Source organism: Chelon labrosus, assembly GCF_963514085.1.
Source record: "Chelon labrosus genome assembly, chromosome: 17".
NCBI classification, from domain to species: domain Eukaryota; kingdom Metazoa; phylum Chordata; class Actinopteri; order Mugiliformes; family Mugilidae; genus Chelon; species Chelon labrosus.
Window position 1 is genome coordinate 8,532,226 of NC_140350.1, and position 21,470 is coordinate 8,553,695.

General features: G+C 40.3%; 2 protein-coding genes across 4 annotated transcripts; both read right to left on the reverse strand.

Moving 5' to 3' along the window:
- Positions 1 to 393: 393 nt before the first annotated feature.
- btg3 (B-cell translocation gene 3) lies at positions 394 to 3,860 on the reverse strand. The gene is made up of 5 exons (XM_084565522.1): positions 3,751 to 3,860; positions 2,652 to 2,858; positions 2,393 to 2,530; positions 1,144 to 1,336; positions 394 to 970 (listed from the first exon to the last, which is right to left on the reverse strand). The coding sequence occupies exons 2-5, from the start codon at positions 2,822 to 2,824 to the stop codon at positions 767 to 769; spliced, it is 708 nt and encodes a 235-aa protein (XP_084421648.1). The 5' UTR covers positions 2,825 to 2,858; positions 3,751 to 3,860; the 3' UTR covers positions 394 to 766.
- An 813-nt stretch (positions 3,861 to 4,673) lies between these two features.
- cUnh21orf91 (chromosome Un C21orf91 homolog) lies at positions 4,674 to 21,461 on the reverse strand. Of its 3 annotated transcripts, none has more exons than XM_084565521.1 (5): positions 19,513 to 21,461; positions 17,978 to 18,108; positions 9,835 to 10,338; positions 9,203 to 9,265; positions 4,674 to 7,823 (listed from the first exon to the last, which is right to left on the reverse strand). In XM_084565521.1, exons 2-5 carry the CDS (start codon positions 18,102 to 18,104, stop codon positions 7,651 to 7,653), a joined length of 867 nt encoding a protein of 288 aa, XP_084421647.1. In that variant the 5' UTR covers positions 18,105 to 18,108; positions 19,513 to 21,461; the 3' UTR covers positions 4,674 to 7,650. The 3 variants fall into 3 exon arrangements, with proteins under 3 accessions (XP_084421647.1, XP_084421645.1, XP_084421646.1); XM_084565519.1 differs by having other exon boundaries at positions 17,978 to 18,111; XM_084565520.1 differs by lacking the exon at positions 19,513 to 21,461 and having other exon boundaries at positions 17,978 to 18,934.
- Positions 21,462 to 21,470: the final 9 nt, after the last annotated feature.

Consider the following 21,470-nt stretch of genomic DNA (forward strand, 5'->3'; position numbering starts at 1 on the left):
ATTAATAGGATTAGTAGAAATCTGTTTGACAGTAAACTGGGCTGGTCCCGTGTGTACTACTGGAAATCAATGGCAGAATGACATCAAGCTACGCTTCATAAACTGGGACAGTTTTTACATAATCAGGGGTGATTGTGTGACATTTAAATGTGTCAATATTGCTAATTTAATCTAAGGGAGTTTAGAGGGCTTTAGGTCAGACTAACAGGAATGGTTGGTTAATTTGTCTGCAGTCAAAACTAGCTTTTAATGATCACACAGGTAAGACTACAAAGATTAGCTGCCCTCCAGCGTCAATAAGGAAACAATGTGTTCACGGTGTGGTAATGAATTAAAACAAAAAGCAGCTGTTGTTCAAACTCCAGTGGAAGAAAACGTCAAAAGAACAACGTATTGTGATGCTTGGAAATGTTTAATAAAACTCCATAGATTTAAGCCTATACATGTGACAATTCTTCACTATGAATAAATAAAACATTTTATCACAAAGGACAGTAGGTGGCATATATGAACGTCTCCCACAATAAAAATACAGTACTTCAAGACTACACGTGTAGTATTCCAATTCCAACATCTAATTTTAATACAAGTGATTTATTCAAACTACAACAAATAATCTAAAGTGCAAAAAAGACTTTCTGTCCAAAACCACCAATATTTAATCTATAAAAATTCATGTTTAAAAAAAGAACAAAAAACATCGGTCTGTCATCTTAAAGTTGTCTTTAGGTTTAATGTCCAGTGTGAACAATAAGCACCATGATTCCTAACTATAACAATGTGCCAGATTTTGGTTCGTGTCCCAGTATCCAGGCCCGGCCCTATAGAGAGGAGGGACCCACAAATTCTGCCTCAAAGTGTGGGGGGCTCTGCTGCGAGGCCTGTAGCCGTAGTGAGGGCGTGGAAGGGTGTGATCTTTCCCTGGTACCATCTTTTTGGGATGCCATGAAGGAGCAGCTGGATTCATCGTCTTTAAAGAGAAAACAATTAAGTAAATTAAAAAAAAAAATGTACAGAAAGGCGTCCCCCTAAACCCATGACACCTAATCATCATTGAAAGCCACGACATTACAACCAGCGGGCATTAAAACAAAACAAAGAATCCTGACCAACATAGGAACTCTTAAATGTGTCATGCAATACCTGGTAAGTATAGCCGCTACTGGGGATAGTGAGGGGGGAAGTACGCGCGCTCTCCTCATCGGAAGAAGAACCTGAGTGGTAGTCTGACGTCACCCTTTCCAGAGCGCTGGTCACCTTCTTTGCAACATCTTTGTCATTCTCATCATCGCTAGAGAATGTCGCAACTGAGAAGCAAGGATTTTGCTCACCATACCTAAAAATTAGAAAAGATTACCGTCTTTACTGAGGCCACACATACTGCGCAACGAACCTGTTTAAATCTGGAACATTTCGTAAAGTACTGGGAATTAATTAAATTTATTCTTAAAAGGTTCAAACTAAAAGTTGGTTATGTAATGGTGTGATCCCCCCCTTCCCAGATTAGTAAATATAATTTTTAAAAACATTAATATCTGAAATCAACACTTCCTTTTGACATAACCTACATGAATTCTATGAATGAAGAGACCACTTTAAAATCTACCTGATAATACTGCTCATCATGCAAGCAAAGATTCCACCATTTTGTGTTTATTTTATATCTGCACTGTGTATTTTATGGCGAGAGAAACCAATGATGGCCATGTGCTGTTGCAGGCCTAATAATCGCCAAATATCCAGGTGGTAGTGGTGCAATTTATTTGCTACATGATTGATGTCGAGTGCCACACAGCAATGACTGGAAATGAACGAGAAAGTGTCAGAATTGGGAGTCAGAAAACGTTAAAATACGACTAGTCCAAGGAGCCACTTATATAAGCGGCAAAACAACTTCAAGAAAACTCAACATGTCCTGTTGACTTTGCTTTAACCTTGTTTTTCCAGGTATATCAAGACCTGAATAAAAATGTTCACAGACTGAAATAGTTCTATTTTACTGAAATCACTGCAGTGCAGACAAGAGAGAAGACCTTGGAGTAAATGGTGTATATGACGACTGAACTAAGGCAGAAAGAGGGAGTTTTCTGTGCGATCACTGAGTAACACGGATGAGGAAATGCATTTCAGAGGAATTACAGCTGTTGCAGTGTCACTGTGACATTTCTGGTGAGGTGCATATCAGGCTACGGCATATGGTCAATAGCTACATTTCAAGATACAACCCACTTTTCAATTTCAGTCTTTAAGGAAAAAAATCAAGCCTCAAAATATGATAATGTACACCCAAAAACACAAGTTCAGTAGTATGCGGCTGTCAAAATGTAAATTGTTCCACAGTTAAAGCATGACAATTCTGTGGATTCAACAATGCGTTGAAACTTTGCCTCACCTGCAACAAACCTCCCCGGGGTCCACCCACAACGTGAGTTCACGAGGCAGTCCCAGGTCACTGTACTGAACCCCGCTCTCCCGACAGGCCCGAAGGAGCTCTGGATCCTGCCTGTGTAACCTATTCACTCGGATACACCTGCAAAGCACACAAAACTCCTTTCAGCTTATGACGCACTAAATGGAAAGTTGAAGGTTCCACCTACTGGTGTCCTTACTGACAGCAGTTAGTCAACATGCCAAAAGAAGAAGAGCGGCACCTGTATGCCTGTCCTTTGCTGGGCTTCTCAGGGTACCAGTGCCCCTTGAACTTCTCCTGTAAAGCGACCGCCAGCCTCTCGACAAACAGCTCGATCTTATGCGTGTCCAACTTCTCCCCCTTTTTCACGAGCCTCTTCAGGAAGAACACCACTGCTGCGATCTCTCTCCTCATATTTTACGTGTGTTTCATTACGTTTAGAGGGCTTCTGTAAGACAATTGAGTTTGGTCAGGCAAGCAACAGTTGAGTCACAACAGCAACAAAGTTTGACATTAGATTATCAGTTTGACATATCTTCCATGAAATATTTCAAAACTGGCATACAAATAACAGAACCATAATTAATAATATACATTAAACGGCTTTAAAACCTTTGAATAAACCTACCCATGAGAAGCGGCACTATCATTACACGTTTTAAAAGGAAAAGTCTAGGACGGTTTAACTGCACTATAAAAGGGCAACTTATCTCTTTCACACAGACCACTGAATGCCCTATACCAATACTATTGTTCTTCTGAGAATTGGAGATTTTAAGTCCTTTCCATTGTGCTGTCCGTGTACACGTGGCAACAAATCCTGTCACAGAGAATATCTTCATTTTAAAATGATTACTGGATACGGCAGAGACACGACCATTTCACTTCTTTATTCAATCTTGTCTGTTCGCTTCAGTTAACGGTCCGCTGTTCACATCCCAGAAAGGCGGGCTGTGACGCACAAGGTCCGGTTTGTCCACGCTTCATAACACGGGCCACTGTCCCCAGTCAGTTAGCTTGTTAGGCTAACGAGTGGAACACGATAATAACCGAACAAAGACGAAATGTATTTGGAACTATAGTATGAACAATGCTAATTATAGCTTTATGCATAATCCTAACCGTTAGGCGAATAAATAATATAAAGCTATTAGCATAGGCTACATGGCTAACGCGCTAAGTTAACGCTAACAGCCCCATACTGCCTACTAACAATGAATTGATCAATAAATATCATATCAAATCTTAAAAGCTGTGAGAGTAGATAGTCATAAATTTCAAAAGCGTTCACATTATTATGTAATATGGTGAGACACGAGGATGTAAACAGCTTCTCTTACCTTTCCTTGTGGTCTGCCTCAAGAGTGTGGGCTAAAAAATGAATGGCGAGGTGAAGTTGGCAACAGAAGAACCCTCGAGCTGTGGTTGTTGACGCCGCCCCTCACAAATAGACACCGCCCACACTAAATTATCATTGGCTCCGAAAAGGCGGTAGCAGCTCATTCATTGGTCGAGTGTATGTCAGTCAATGAGTGAGTCAAGTTAATGTGACTCATGTTGTCAAGTATGTGTTTTTTGTTACAATGGTTACATGCAGTGATGTAATGTAATAGTAAAACATGAAATGGCAAATCCAAGCTCGCACTGCACCAGCACATTCCAGAGAAAGGCGTTCCAATTTCACTGTAAATTGATCATGTAACAAATATTACAGGCTACATCATACTTTGATGTAAGCATTACCAGGATCCATCATTAAATGTGGGTGTAATTCATGCTGCGCGAAGTATATCTAGTAAAGACTTGTTGCATTACATTTAAACAAACGAACAAAAAAAATACCAGTTTCATCAATTAATAAATAAAGATTTTTTTATTTTTTATTTTTTTTAATCACAATCTTGAACTTCCTCAAGACACTGAGCCAAAGGCTATTTGATTCTTGTAATGTTTGACCATGCGTTTGACGGACAACACTGAGTACACAATTCCCGGAAATAACGCTCCTTACAGGCGTCAGGATTATTTGCATTGCAAATGTAAGATCCGTTTTGTCCACCAAGTGGCGCCAAACCTCTATTTATCACAAGCCAATGAACATGCAGTTTATGCTGGCACCTTTAGCTTCTGTATCATCAGTCAACGACTAGATAGAACAGTAATTTTGCTCCGTTGCTAGTAGTATTAATTTCAGCAATGCTTTCATTTACGTTACCTTCACTTAGAAGTGTAGAAAAAGCACACACATGCTTTCCTAGCGTGAATTATTATTATTTCTCATATGTCTACGTATTTAAAACAAAGCAACCGGACATGCTTGAGATTCTTGGAGATGTTTCAACTCTCATGGAAAAGACTTGTTCAGTACAGAACTGAAAAGTCTTCAAGAAACTCAAGCAAGCCTAGCTTATACATTTTACTTACACAAAAGCTTGGATGACTGAGAATCTTCACAGACTACAATCTCCCACGCACACCACCAATAACTATAACCCCACCAGCCTTTCTTGTTGTCACAATCAAGGAAATAACAGTACGCCAGAGTACATAGTAAAAATAATTTCCTTTTATTTTACAAAAAAAACAAAACAATTACAACCTGTCACTTAAGCACAAATCACACAGCCAGTGGGTCCATAAACACACACAATAAATAGAATGTAAAACATCAAACAACACAAATGGCGCCTTGTTCAGAATTATAAAACAAATGAACAACAAATGAAGAGTCAAGCCTTAAGAAAGGAGGTGAAAGTGTAACAGGTATGCTCACATCTCCAGTAAAAGATATTGAGATCGCCAAAACAAACAAAAAAGAGGCAGCCTGAATTTCTTGCTATGCGCAGGCACAGGCTCAGGCATGTTTGCACAGGATACAAAAATACACAGCATTCATAAGTAAAAGTAAAAACCATACAACTGAAGATTTGCCTTACGGACCGGTAATCTAACACTCAAGCACACTTAATACACTTTTCCAAATAAAACCATGATACACGTTTAATATGGAGCTAAAACTTTCTTTAAACCCTAAAAAGGGTCAAATACATCTAATCTCTTACAAAGAGAGCAAAAGAGACACGCTGACAATGCTGAGATTTTCTAAACATCACTTGTATTATAACCTTGTTTTCCCTAAGCTTAGTATGCTCAAGTAGTTCTGTCATCTTCTGAGAAAAACTCAGATAACAAATATTCTTTCATATAGTTTCTACTTAATAAGGCTTCTGATTTATTTGTCTTTCTTGCATAGGGTTTCTGAATAATACACTAACCAACACAACTCTCTTAAAACCACCCCTAGCAGTTTTTATTTTCCAAAGATCAGGGACCTCCAGAGGCACAGTAGGCCAGACTATCTTTGTATTGCTATGACATCAACACAGCTCTCACACATCAATACAGGAGAGGGCAACGAAACCTAACACTGAACAAGAAAGATAAATCAAACTAATCAAAAAACATACGTGTATGCTTTAGAATAAATCATTTCCAGTCCTTCACTCCTTCAGAGTAAAAATCTATGTTTCGGTACAAGCCGTGGACGTTTTAACATCCATTTGGTATTGCATCTTCGTCTGCTAATGGAATCTAGCTTAAATGCTTGTAGTTCACATATGAAACACAAAACAAATACAGACTTTGGTTTGGCAGCTTGATTTCTTTTTCAATAGTTCAACTTTTCCTCTGGGCGGCACAGTAGCATGGTGGTTAGGTTCTGGGTCTGAATCCATCGGCCGACTGGGGCCTTTGTGTGTGAAGTTTGCATGTTCTCCTTGTGCCTGCGTGGGTTCTCTTCGGGTACTCCGACTTCCTCCCACCGTCCAAAGACATGCTTGTTAAGTTAATTGGTGATTCTAAGTTAGCCATAGGTGTGTGTGAATGGTTGTCTGTCTCTCTGTCTTAGCCCTGTGATAGACTGGCGACTTGTAGAGGTTGTACCCCACTTCTCCCATTGACAGCTGGGACAGTCTCCTGTGACCCTCCAGAGGACAAGCGGTTACAGAAAATAAATGAATGAACTTTTGCCCTGCTGATAGTGCTCACTTAGTGTATAGCCATTCATATGACTTGTGCTTGACAGCTACACACCAGGCAACAAACAGCTTAGTACTTAATATCAAGTAAATCTCGCCAGCAATAATAGTACTCTAAACCCAGAATCTAATGTTAAAACAAAATCTCTAACACGTTAAGCCACGGAGAGGGTATATCATATAAATGTCTGCTTGCTGCCAACCAGCTGTTAAAAAGAACAAGGTCCGGGACACACCCAAAACGGTCAAAACCCCCTACAAACAAAAAACGTGCACAGCTACTACTACCTAGAGACCTCATATGGGGTTGTCTTGCACTTGCTTGTGCGCTTTTCCATTCCAGATACTGATCTGTAATTGTATGTGGCAAAAATGTGATAGAATATAGAATCCTTCCCAGCAGAAGTAGCCACTACTTCTGAAACAATATGATTTACTATCAAGTCAAATTAGAGCACTTGTCTCCAACAAAATTGTGCGGTTTAACAAACTTGTTGGAGAAATGTATGACAACAGCAACTAAACACTGCTGCTGGCAGAAGGATTATGAGAGATATTGTCATTTTACAGCATTATACAGTACATCATTTCTTTCTGCAGAAAACCCTCAGATGATGTATGGAGCAGTGCAAAAAAGTACAAAAAAAAACATATCTGACATGACACAGAGAAAACAAATTAAAATGTATCTACAGAAAAATGTAATGGAACAATTAAAATTGAAATGCTGGAGAGCAAACTGAAAAAACAATCATAAAACCATCTGCAAATGTTTAAGAAAAATTCTGCAAACTGTTTGTAAGTCCATATTATGGTACAAAAAACAAAAAAACAAAAAAAAAAACACCTTCTGTGAGAACACATCCTTATCCAGTCCCAGAACCTGGAACCCAGCCGTGTCCTATACCGCCTGGTATCAACAATTGTCCTGGGTTCTTGGGTTTGGTAAAATTCTGATCAAATGTCAGACCAGCAGTTTATTTGTAGCCACCATTAATCCTTGCAGCAGCAACACAACCATGGAAATGGAGACCCAGCCCTTAATGCTGTTCTAATGTAAAGCTGACAACCCAGTGTCACTAGTGTTGCAAAAGTCACTCAGTATACATTAGGTGTTTTAAAGCCATCCTGCACGCTGAAGTGTTCATCTACTTGCTCCCAGCAGCAGAGACAGAACCACCCACAATGATGTCTGCTGCTGCCTCACTCGACAGGGCCACCGTTGCTGTTGGCCTTGACCCCGGCCCTGCTAATGTGGAGCCATGGCAGCTTGGCACAGTTCTTAAAGAGCTGCTCAATGGCAATGTGACGCACGTGCAGCTCTGACGCCAACGAGTCTTTCTCCTGCACAGCAACCGTCAGCTCCTCGAACACCTCTGTGAAGAAAGAGAGGCAGATGAAGGAATTTACACTTCTACAAGAGATAAGGAAAATCAATGATACTGATTTCTCAAAGAGCAGAGAGCAAAGCCAGCATGACAGAAAATGCATCATCTTAAGATACCCCTACGGGAAGAGATATATTCTGACTGGCAAATTTAGTCAAGGTTGTGCAGCTAAGTAACACTCATGTCAAGAGGTAAATTTGCAACCTTGCAGCACCAGAATTACCTCCTAACAATTTTGCTCTGCCAGTCTGTGAGAAGTGAGAAGCATATTTGTATCAATATATTGACATGTATAATTGTGGTGAATAATTTCAATAATTTCAATTACAGAGCAGCGCAGAGGACGGACAGAGAGCTTCATCACAAAGTGTATCATCAATCACCTGAAGCTCAATATTAGCAGAACCAATAAGCTTGGGTGAACTACCAGAGGAAGCAAAGACACTGGACTCCTGAAATGTTGTCTTAATCGGCATATGAATTCTTAAGTTATGTCCAAAAATGTGTTTTATGAGGCAAAACCACCAAAATCTGTATACCGCGTCCACAAGAACACAGACAACCCAAAAACGTAATGCCTTGCAGAGACATTAAAAAACGTATTATAACCCTAACCCTAACCCTTCGCCGTTTATTTTGAGAAAAGTAATGACAGTATGTGGAAATGACTGGTCTTGAAGGTTTGATAACGATCGCACTGGATCTGACTAGATAACACTTGCGGATGTCAGATTACGTCGTGTACTCAGATTCTAGATTGTGACAACAGTGGTAATATGACTCATCTGATCGCTCGCAGTAAAAGACCAATAGATGAAATTATCAAGAATGTTTAAATATGATTAAGGTGTCAGACAGGCAGGAGTCTACCAAACCCTCACAATGATGGTCATGATATGTCAGTCATGATGCAGAGATGAGACGCTTGTAGTTTAGCTGTTGCAACAGCTCATCTCGTCAGCATCCCCTATGTGTCACAAAGAATAGGTCTAAAAGATGACCAACAGTGTGAACAGACATGGTGAGTGCTGGATAGTTCCCAGTTCAACGCAGCTGGTCACATGAATGCCATGGTGCGTTGACGAGGAACCTTCCTGTCGATATTAGCCCCTGCTTTTTGAGTTTCATGTCCTGAACCTGCGAGCTCAAACTCAAACTGTCTTTCAGCTAAAACTCTTTTCTACTAATACAGCTTTTTCACAAAAGCACCAAGAACCCCATGTGGGATTTATTAGAGATGAGCATTACACGTTGAAGCTTACAAAAATGTTCTGTTTAAATAATAGATGATTGAGAGTGCTCAACTTTCTATGAACAGATTTGTTCAGCCAGAAGACCAATAAAAAAATAAAAAATAAATCACTTACTCTGAATCTGCATCAGTAGCTGGGAATTCAGCTGGTGGAGCTCATCCACACTCATTTTAGTCACTGAAAGAAAAGAAGAAAGTGCTATTAGCTTGAGTGAAAAACAGAGTATATCCGTCTTTGATGGATGTTCGTTTTAATTTTTTAATAACCATATAAAAAGATATTCTGAGAAATATATTGCAGGTTGGCAATAAACTAATGTCAACTAGATATATGCGCAGAGCAAATGGTGTAGCTCATTTCTAAGCACTGAATTTTAAAAGGAGTCTTTAGAAGGCTCTCTCCCATTCCTGCAGGATCATAAGCAGCTTTAGCAGAGACAAGATATGAGAAAGCCAAGGACACGGTGTATCTTGAGGTTATAGGAAAATCTTCTTTTCTCTGCTCAGATCAAAGCAAAGAGGCAGATGAAGGACTAAGAAAAATGATTTTGTGTGTGATGAGGTTTTTGAAATCTCAGAGATCACACTGAACAAGGTAAGAGAGGATAGGCATCTTCTCTTTTGACATACAGTCTACACCATTCGCTTCATTCAAAAGAAGAAAAAAGGTCAAACCATCCACTACTGCTTCTTTTACACATTGATTAAACAGTATAAAGCTGTAGGGGAAAGATAAAACGTGCTCACATTCATCTCTGTTGTGGCCCTGGTGTCTGTGCCCTGACTGCCCTCCTGACGGCTGGTTCCGACCGTGTAGACCTTTCCTGCTGTCACTGGACCAAACGTCAGATTGTGACTCCTGCAGCAGCCCCAGCTCCTCTGCAGTGTGGCACTCTAGCATCCCCATTGTGTAATCAGGCAGGCCTGTTGCTTTGCCCATGTCCCAGCGGGGTGTGTAACGGGGCACCTGGGCATCTGACTGGGGCAGCAGCTTGCAGTCACTCTGCTGGGTATAACAAAGAAGCTTGGCCCCTCGCCTGGTGGGGCAGTTGGAGGAGACAGCGTCTTTGTTCTGGGCATACTGGATAATGCGGTTCAGTTTCTGGCTCAGGGCCAGCTTCATGCCCTCGTAGGCACTTCGGGAGACCTTGGAACGTGACAGTTTCTGGTTGGCAATGAGGTGACATTTCTCAAAGCAGTCTCTGTGGCCCCTCAGGGACTTGGTGTGCAACAAGGTGGTAGAGGAAACACCTGCATTCACACAAACACAAAGCAGTGAGACAATGAGACAAATGCAACTGAAGGTTACCGTCACAAGAAAAAACATGTTAAACATTAAGTGAACTCAGAGAGACAGGTTTTCAAACCCATAAAATCTGTTTTAGTGTGAAATACTGTACTAACCTACTGAACGTGCTACACCAAATAAAAATAAACCAGTAAGACGCATGCGAACATTGGCAGACTGACCTATCATGATCTCTCTGTGCAAGCTGCTTAGTGTGCAGTGGATTAGCCACAAGAGCACTGCGATAGAAGGGATAACAGATTAACCCAATCTCAATGCAAACATAAAACATACTTAAAAAATGTTACCGAGCATCAGGTGGTCTTCATGAAACAACATTTCATTTACATAAATTGATTAAATAAATTATACTTGGACCTGTCAAACAACAACAAAGCAATTTCTGAAATGTTTGTGGATGCTCCTCGTGTTAAAAACATATACACAAGTGCCCAATTTCAGAAGAAATTTAATCCTGGCTTCAGATACAAAACAATGTAACCTTTTCATTGAAAAGGAAACTGAAACAAATACTTCAGCACGTGTTATAAAATTTAAGATGACATTCCTGGGAAGTACCTAAGTACAATCAGTAATGCTTCCTAGATCCTGTTAAAACAGGTCACACAGTAACCAATTTTGCACACAGAGGACATTAACACCTAGTAAGTAGAACAGAATTAAAATAAGCTCCGAGTAAAAATGGGCCAGAGCTTCATAAACAAAGGGAAGCTGAAGGTGAAAGAGAGCAAGTGAAAACTGTGTGTGCATGTCTGTGTGTGACAGAAGGCTCTCGCCTTCCTCTTAAGAGAGAGTGTGCTGCACAGACGTTTGTGTGATGGCCTTCCCCTCGCGGCCTACATTTCTCGGTAGACAGACGTATGTGCTGGAGCTTGAGGTGAGGAGATTAGTCACTGGTGTTCATATACAATTAAGAGCTCACTTAGCCAGGTTTACTAACAGGCGTCTCTCTGCACTTTACCAGAAGACAGCATAAAGTACAGTTGTGTTTCCTGTGTGGACTGAAAATGGATTCAAGCCCCAGATACTTGGTCTGCTGTGTGACGTCCTGGCTGCTGGAGCAGAGCAGCAGAAATTAACGGCCCCAAGTCCCAGAGAAAGTACCACCACCTGGCTCCATGCGCACCACGAATGCTGGCGTCATCGGCCAATCACGATCACAGATTAACATCTACCTATTGGATCCAGTTATCCCTAAAGGTTGACAGCCACTTGTTTGTTGGTAGGACAACAAAAGCCATTTTTCAAACCCGTTGTTCTGTGCACGTTTTACTTATTTCTAGTTTTTGTGATTCAGGGTCAAATATCCCACATTACACAAGCATGTGTGCAGAAAATCTATTCTTAGCTTCTGCATATTTATGGTTGGACCCAGAGTGCCTTGAAAGTCAGATCTTTACAGTGGATTAGTCTTTCGAGGGAGCCACATTATAGGAAAATCTGTGAGTGGTGTGTTTCCGAATCCTGCTTGATGAGCAGTCAATGAATCTCAAATAATTTACTAATAGCTATGGGAGCTTTCTACCACTCAGTCTGCCGTAGTATAATCCGATCAGTTTTAGGACTACCACAAAAACAAACTGACTACCACTTGCTTTGCAGAAAATCACTGGCCTACAACCGGGGCAGTGCACCACCAGCTAAAGACCGCACTCCAGCTAAGCAGCTTAGGGCTACTGTCTTTCATGGCTGGACACATAAGTGCAGGCACACACAGACTATTCACTGGAGGTGAATAAACAACTGTGATAGCAAGAGACATTGAGCACAACAACACTGGTACGCAATGAGCTTGTTTTTTCCTTCTCTCATCTGGGGAAGGAGTCAAGCTTAACTAACAAGGGCAAAGTTAAGTTGCAGCTGTATGTGTTCTATTGAATGTGTACAGAGGATATGACGGTACAGACACTGTTCTGTTTAAATTCAAGTGCAATACACAAAGTGTTTGTCTCGTCTGGAGCAACCATGTATGGACTGGTTTTGCTCAGAACAAGTAAACTGCATGTGCTGGGCAACGACACTCGATCCATGACACACTTTAGGGGAGCTGCCAGTTGAGAGCTGGTACTCAAGTGGGACAGAGTTCAGCAATGGTAGGGTGTCAAAAAGAGCCGCATGGCACAGCTCAGGGGAATGTGTTGTCAGCAGCTGCAGATAGAGCTCAGCTCTCATGAACAACAGCGAAACTCAGTGGCACGAGAACTCAAACCACCTGTTAACCACTGTAAACCTTGAACAACAATTCCCACAGACGAGCTGCAGGAAACCCACACCTACTTCACTGAAACATAGCGACAGCTAAACCATCTGCTTCAGCCTAGAAGACACCTGAAGATTACCAAAACAAAATGAATGGTTAGTAGTAAAAGAAACAGAAACAGGCAAGGAAAATTAACAGCTTATTTAATCTCTTGTGTTTGACTTAGGTCAAATGTTAGAACATTAGGAGTTTAGACAATCAGCATGGTTCAAATATCCCAATACAGGTCAGATTCCCAAATTAAATAGAAACAAATGAAAGTCAAGCATCATACAATGACAGCATAATAATATCTGAACGATATAAAAATATGTATACATACAAATATACAAATAACTTTGTTATTCATGAGTAACCAATCTTGATCACTCAGTTCAGTAGTATAATTATAATTAACAAACCAATGCACCAGTAGTCTTTGTACTGTATTTTATACTGTGATTAGAGTATGATAATTATCTGTCCTATGGGGCATCTACAGTTACCTGCTTTTGTTGCTGTGGCTGCAGCCTGACATGTACATCAACCAAGGTGGTGAAAGATAATAGTTTTTATAAAAGGAGCTGTGGACGCTGACTGGACAGAACATAGGAAAATATTAACTAGAGTTTTTAAGAATTGTTTTTGGGCGAACCTCTGGATGCCAACTGTGTTCAATCACACGGCTACCACAGGCACCAACATAATAAAGCCTCTCTATACACCCCAGGGTGAAGAGTTCACCCACAATAAATGAGCTGTTTATAGGAGGACACTACAATAGCCTCTGTAGAGCAGCAGCCAAGAGTCAGCTCCATTGAATCATTCCAGCCTTTCGCTATAGGAATTTTCTGTTTATTCATTCCAAAACCAGCGAGTCATATTACCAGGCCTCAGCAAAAATCCTGCCTCCATTATGTAAACAGATAATGGGATGGAGCTGGGCTTTGGCAAAAGCTGGCAGCTCAGCAGACGTCTTGTCTGACGAGGACTGGAGATGGCCACAAGGCCGGTAACAGGAAACCTTCAGTGTGGGAGGCAAGAGGTTTCAGTATTCACTTGTGTTACAAGTCTCACATGTTTACAAAGCACAGCTTGGTAAAACTGAGGCCAGTTCATCAAGGGTAACCAGACCTAATTTAGATTTTAGGTCTCTATATTCACTAAACCCCAAACTGATCAAGTATCTGTGGGATGCCCTGGAACAAGCCTGATCCACAGAGGCCCCTATAGGACTGAAAGGCCCCTACCAAAAACATTATTTTTGCCAGACACCACAGGACGCCCTCAGAAGGCACATGTCCATTCTCTAATAAGTGCTGCCATCAGGACGGAGACTTGCAGTCCCAATGGCAAGGAAGAATGGCTACAAGCGGTCATTCATTCCATCAGCCGTGACCATCCTTAACAAAGAACTGCCCATGTTCAGATAGATGTATGCAGTTAGGCACTTTATGTATTTTACTTATTATTTAGTTACATATTTTACTTCTTTATGGAGCAAACTGGACTGATTTCAGAGTTTTTTACCTATATACTATATTCATCTATTTATTGTGCATAGTGCTGTCTGTGATGTGTGTGTGTTGCTTGTATGTCTTTATGCAACTGTCAAAGACACTTTTCCATTTTATGTAAGTTTTATGGACATTATAGAAGTCTAAGTCTAAGTCAGAACTGTTTCGGCGGCACAAGGGAGACTTACACAATATTAGACAAGTGGTCATAATGTTATGCCTGATCAATGTATGTGACATGCTATCAAATGTGGCCATTTTTGTTGGTTTGAACACTTGAATGAGACAAAGACAAACAGTGTAAGTTGAGTCCACAAATTGTATTTTGATGGACATGAGTATAAATGTATCCAAACACACTCCTTCACTATGCTTTTACGCATTATGTGTGACAGAAAAACAAATACCTCTCATCTGAATGATCAATAACAAAATATAATGTACACACTGTCAATTTCTAAACTACTATTGAAAGTCACGGCTAAATAAGAGGTGTGGCTTTCTTGGTCTACCCTACAAAACAACTAAACAATTTTTTTTGCCATCAAAGCTAGGGTTGGATTAATGTCCAATTACTCTCAACAGATACAGTTACTCCTCCACAGAAAAAATTAAATCTGGAAACTGGCTGGACTGATTCTTAGTGTGGGACTGCAGTAGCTCCCACATTTCCTGCTATACGGTGTTGACGCTCAAGGCTGTGTATCCACGTGTAGTACACCGCTTAGACGGTGCAGTAAGAAAACAGAAAATAAAACATTGCAAGTACGATGAAGTTGAGCAGAATATACATACGCAGAACAATTCCTATTTGATAATTTCGGATGAAACCAGCGAACACAGGCCAAGGCAGTTTCCTCAGGAAACAGCCACTTGGAGCTACAACAAAGCCTACACTTCCTGAATCTTTTACATCCAACTATGCACAAAGCCTTTGCCACAGACAGTCTTCACATTTACATCGGCCTTAGCGATAAACAACTCTGCACGCTGTCAAAAGCTTCTTGCTCAACACTTCCACAGTATATGGAAAATATAAAACACTCTGGAGATGACAAGTTTTAATTATTTGTGGACTTTATCAGTGCATAACATCTAACGGCAGGTATGATTACTGAGTGTGTCAGCAGCACTTTTACAGGCAAGTCTGAACATCCCCATTTCATGCAAACCTCAAAGGAGTGCGGGATGGTTAAGGGTGGAAATGAATTTTTTTGCAATGCCTAACTTAAAATGGGCCCCACTCCCTGCTGTAGCTAAACATTATACAGTGGCCAGTGAGCACCGAAGTTCAAGTTCAAAATGATTTTAATAGTAACATTTTTGAACTCTAGTGATTACTCTAGTGATTACACACATAAAGGTTGAGCCTGTATGAGGAGTATTACTCAGCCTCAGTAAAAGGCTCAGTATGATTTTTTGTGACTCTGGAGAAAAGCTTGAAAAAAACAATAATGATGGTCGGGCTTGATGCTTAAAATGTATAAAAGAAAGTCTGATTTTCAAACTGGATGTGTGGAGTTCAACAAAAGCACGCATATAGGAAGTGGTTTAATAAAATATGTTATATTAATATAGCAATTTAAGTAGTGTATTATTTAAAAGGCAGGACTGATAAACAAGATATTTCAGCCATCTCCGCTCCGATTCTCAACACTCATCTGTATCTTGAGTACTCTAACTTTATAGGAGTATTATAATACATCAGTGGAGTATTCCTTAAATTAAAGCACCCCAATGTCATGAGTGAAACCAGATATACTCAGTTTACTTCATCAAATCAAGTAAGAGGTGGTATCATACGAACCAGTTTTATCTCTTTAAATGTCAACTTGTATTAGAAAGAAATGCTTTTTTCCAGTTGTGGAGGCTCTAACCCACACAGCCTCACTCAAGATGAAAACATGTTGTATACCAGTCAATGAAGAAACACAGTGCTCAATATTCTTCATATTTTCATAAACAATTCTGACAGATTCACTCAGTAGTAATGAAATTCTTTAAACTCACTTCATACAGAAAGCAGTAAATGGCTTTAATGCATGCCATAGCAGTGATTTGTAAACCACAACATAGCAGGCAATTCTGCATCTAATAAATATTCAAAAGCAGCACAGAGCACAGAGGCTATGAATATTCAGAAAAAGCAATTCACCCTAGAGATAGCTTGCTATGGTTTAGGACTGAAAGGCTCTAGGAGGGTATAAAAGAGTGTGTAACAAGATATTAAGACCACTCCCTCCCCTTCATATCATTATACACTCTGTCTGGATGTATACTGATTAGTTCTCTTCTCCTTTAACAAAACGATGGCACAGGATGAATGAGTGCTGCGGCTATTAAGTCTACATGAGCAGCCAGCGGGCGCACGGCTTTGCCTTAGTTTCCAATCAACCGTGCCTAAAGTGGCCACATGAAGCTTGGCAATCTCTCCTCCCATCAATGAAATGCTCGGCTGCATCAGAAACACGTGCTTGTCTGCAAAACCCACCTTCTTCTCCCACAGACCCAACAGTTGCGTAACAGCCACTCCATTGCCACATATGCTACACCATAATCTGCACCCGAAGGATGGTGTTGATAGTGTCTAAGAGGTTTGAGAGCTGTTCTAGCAGTTAATAAGTATATATACAGAATACTGGCTGGACAATAAATGGAGCATGCAGGGACATCCCACCAGTCCCAAACAAGCGACCCCTATCTTTGTAGAATGTGGACTGAAGGACGAAAAAAAATAAAAAATATCTGTTGAAAGATAATTTTCTCCTTTTAAGACTAATCCAACACAGGAAAAACATCGAGGTGACTCTGAAATCTTTCATCAGTTCTTAGACAGAACAGCATGCACTGCAACCAGATGCTTAGGGAGCATTGTGTTAATAAGTGAGATGAAGTAACACTACTTTCTGCATTTCATATGGCTCTTTTGTAATATTAGTTAAAAAAAAAAGTGTATGTACATGACACAAAAGCCAGACTGTTTAGAAAATGCAGATTATTGTTCTGCTGAATGATGATTAATGAGTTTGCAAGCACTTATCTTTAAGGCACACAAAAAACAAGGCCATTTATCAATACCCAGACAATCTGTTCCCTTATTCCATGACATATTGGACCTATAAATCCTCTGTGCATATGCACTTCTTCCCGTAAACAACAAAATGATATACCATTCTAGGATCTCTTAGTCAGCTCCTAGAATGGTATATAGCTGTTATACAAGTCGTGCACAATCACAGATAAAACACACACTTCACCAATGCAGGGAAGAGCCTCTGTGCATCTATGAGACAAGTGCCAAATGAGAGGCATATCCTCAAATAGGCCACTCATTAATTACCAGATGAAAAACAAACTTCAAACACATGCTCTTGAGTTAGAGTGGCACATCAAACAGCGGAATAACAGTAGCCTGCCATGGTGAGGCCCATTACCCTTCACATATAGTTTATACGCTTTTCCTGGAGATGACAAAGGAAATGATCATGGAAGGTAATGCTATGAGACATCACCTCAAAGACTCTGCAGCTGCATTACAGGTTCTGGTGCAAGCATAGAGTCTATTTCAAAAAGAATTTGGATGTCTCGGCCACCGTGACCAGTACTGATGTATGCACATAAGACCTCACCTACCTGAAGACAGCTACAGAAACTGCTTGAAATTAAGATAAACTTTAACTGAGATAGCTATAAGACTGAAATAAGTGAATGCGGTGTGTGTTCAGGACAAGTATGCAGAGGTCATACCCTGGTGTAAAAAAAATAAAATACAGCAAAGACTTAGTTTACTCTTCACAAGCAAACAAAAGTCACTCTGTTTCTTACCTTCAATGCTCAGTTCAAAGCAGACGTGGCAGAAAGATAAGGTCCCTGTATCCGTCTCTAGCTTGCAAACACTGCAGATATTGTCATCATTCAGATCAATGTTGACAAACTGCTCCTCTTCATCCATAGTGCTTCTGGGGGAAAACGAGCAGTGAATGAGAGCATAAAATCACTAATTAGGTCACACTCTGATAAACTTATTAAAAATTCCTTTTTAGTAGTGTTACTGGGAGGAATATTTCTTCAGCGCATATAACGTTGGTACAGTCACGAGGAGGCATGTTATTTTTTAATATTAGCCAGTGATATTATAATCAAAATGTCACACAAGGTGATAGAATAAAAGTTACGAGACTGAACATGACTGTCTCTCTCCCATCACTGTGGCAACGTCTCATATCCCAATGTGTTACACAAACTGAGGTCAACCCCACATAAAAAAAAAATCATTCACTGACATAACTTCCTCTAGTAGCCTCTATTGGAAAAGGCCGTGTGTCTCAATAGTGGACTCACTATTACAAAGACGGTGACTACAGTTTAAACTACAGAAAGATAACATGCAGAAAGAAGCCAGTATTTTCCAAACATGGGCATCTCTGTTCAGAGCATGTAAGCCACTACAAAAGCCTAGACTGTCAGAAGCAGAACAGTTTCAAAGGGTAACCTAAAAACCTACTCTGGTATAGTTTTTATCACAAATCATGGGTAATATTGGTTTGTGGCAAAATCATATTGCAAGAGAACATACTGTGGCATCAGCATAATTCTTTTGCCCAACAACTGAGCACGCAGCAGTGAAATATGTAGGCATTCAAAGCTGCTCTGGGGAATTAAATTCCAACTTGCCAGCTATGGAAGGCCAACCTAATCCTTTAAAAGAGAATCAAATGTCTTTGTTTTATTGGTCACACATGAAAATGTCAAAGATGCTGGCTACAGGTCATGAGAGCGGGTTATTACTGCTCTGAGTAATATCGAAAGCTCTGCTTCCCTGTGGTTTTTGACAACATGAAAACCTTGAAGTTGAGGCAGCACAGTGAAACCATAACACCTGAAAGAGTTACTTAAGAGCACCCAAGGTTACCACAGTAGAGCTGTTGGGGTACATCTAGGAGATACAATTAAAGACGTTATAACACCAGTGAGGTCCAGCTTCATAAGTAGACATTTGAAGGTAATTTATATACAACGGTAACGATAACGAGGCTCAGTTTCCCGTTTGAACTTTTCTCTGTTGGAAGCACATACACATTTAACCTATTTACTATTGTTTTTTTCTTGTCGCCGGATTAAATGCCTTAATTTCCGTTTAATGTTAACTCGTCTGTAAGCAATTTACAGTGACTCAAGCGCCCCTTTACACGCCGTTGAACAAATGTCTGCTAACAAGAAGTTAAGCTAGCAGCACAGAGTACTCGGAGGATGCCTCTGTGCTGCTTCGTGACCGTTAGTTGACGTTATAAAGCAGAGGGGGTATTTAACAAAACGAGGATTAAATCAATATTTTAGGACACGGCTTTTGTGAAACTCACCTTTATCTTGAAGAGTATCCTCGGAGCTATTCCTTTTGTGTGGATACCTCGGTTCTCCTTAACCCCGCTAAGAACACAAACATCAGTTAAGACTCCGCGTCACGGCAAATCCACAGCAGCTACAGGAGCTCCTCTCCCCTCTCAGCGGAATGGCGCACTAGTTTATCCGAGGGGAGAACGCAGAAGCCCGTAGTTTAGTCGTATGTCATTCTGTACTTAATCTAAGACAAAATAGCACTAATATTATTTTAAGCCACCGAAGCATACAAATCACCGTCAGAAATGGGTCTGTATCGTAACGCAAACTGTCCACGATAACAACTGCCGCGAACGCGCACCCCCACGATTAAAACGGACATGTCTTCCTTTCGTCATCAAAACATTTCCATATCAGATTGGAAGCTGGAATTAAACTGGAGAAAATTACAGTACGGTAAAACATTTCCCCTTGGTGGATACGTTGTGTGATTCAGATCAGATTTTTATTCTCAATAGACTTAAATAATTAGCGCTTTCAGTTTTTATTCCGCTTCACGTTATGTCACACGTGGGGAATTCCCGCGAAAGATCCAGAGGAACGGCCATAAACACCTGGCGTGCAATCGCTCTTTTGCGTATGGGATGAACCAATTTACCGCTAACAATTACATTTTCAATCCACTGTTATCAGAGCTTGAGTGGTATTTGTAGAACTGAACACACCTCTGACACCACTCTTCATGCCCACCAAAAACTAATATTAAATGGATTTTAAATCAAACGAAAATTTCAAAAACCGTGACACTGGTTAAGACTATAAACTGCTTCGAAATAGACACACATAACATTTTCGTTATGTTAAACCAGTGTCTGAGTCTGCTATTGAACGTTTACAATCAATTTTTTATTTTTATTTTTCAAACGACACGGTCTCTTTAACTGCAGTAGTAATGCTAAAAACGGAAGTAAAGTAGTCCTGGCTGTAAATTCCAAGGTATTTTTTCGAAATGGTTCTTCTTATTCTGTCCAGTATTGGTCATTAGTATTTTATGCTAAAATATGTAAATCTAAGTAAGACTACAGAACAAGACCATACCTAACCTTGTCAGAGGTCGTCATCCATCCACTTTATACTGAGACTCAGCTAGGCCTGTTCTTTTCAGCGGACTGATTTCCACATCACAAACTGACCATTTCTATTAAGAAAAAAGAGGACAGTTTAATAAGGTCATGAATATCAGATGGAAAGAAAACCTGTATGATCATGGCCTACAATGATATCACACTTTCTCCATTCAGGCTACCAGTGATTTTTTTCCCCCAGCATGTAGTGCCATCACCCTGGGGAGCTGTCATTAAAGCTGTATAAGTGTAGACAATGTAATGCCAAGCGGCTATAGGCTGCTTTATCAAGGTTGCACGGTGTGTGTTTGTGATGTACTGTCGTATTTCAGGCTATTCTAGCGACACCATACAACAGCAAGCTTCCTCTGACTGATTTGATCTCAGTACATCATTAGGATTCATTTACAAAAAAACAAAAACACTTGATCACAGAAGATCTTTATTTAACAAGAAAATGTCATTGGAAAGTTGTTACCAGATTGTTACAGACTGTACTAGAATGTGACTCCTAATCCTGCAAACATGGTTCAGTTCTTACAAATAGTTTGCGCCATCTCCTGGCCAAAGAGCAATAGTACAGTTGCCACAAAAACTTTGTATTTGATGTATTTGGCGCCCCTTTTGTTTGCAAACCACTAAATAGCATCACAGTTCAAATAAACCTAGCTATTAAAAAAAACAACAACAATGAATCAGCTCTCTCTACACATCTCCACACCTTCCACCTTATCTTGCTTCTGACGAAGAAGGGTAGGTGTGCATTTGAGTGTGAATGATACACTAGCGGACTGTCCAGGGTGTAGCCTGTCTCTTGCCGCCGACCCTTCACAGGACAAGCAGTTACAGAAAATGAA

Bases quoted from the DNA above. Each gene is read 5' to 3' on its own strand.
- btg3 (XM_084565522.1), bottom strand. From the start codon at position 2,824: ATGAGGAGAGAGATCGCAGCAGTGGTGTTCTTCCTGAAGAGGCTCGTG. The intron at 2,531-2,651 runs GTGCCGCTCTTC...TGTGCTTTGCAG, and splicing joins AGCAAAGGACAGGCATACAG to GTGTATCCGAGTGAATAGGT. The intron at 1,337-2,392 runs GTGAGGCAAAGT...TCTAATTTTTAG, and splicing joins CCCGGGGAGGTTTGTTGCAG to GTATGGTGAGCAAAATCCTT.
- cUnh21orf91 (XM_084565521.1), bottom strand. From the start codon at position 18,104: ATGGATGAAGAGGAGCAGTTTGTCAACATTGATCTGAATGATGACAAT. The intron at 10,339-17,977 runs GTAAGAAACAGA...GTGTGAATGCAG, and splicing joins CTTTGAACTGAGCATTGAAG to GTGTTTCCTCTACCACCTTG. The intron at 7,824-9,202 runs GTAAGTGATTTA...CTTTCTTCACAG, and splicing joins GCTACTGATGCAGATTCAGA to AGGTGTTCGAGGAGCTGACG.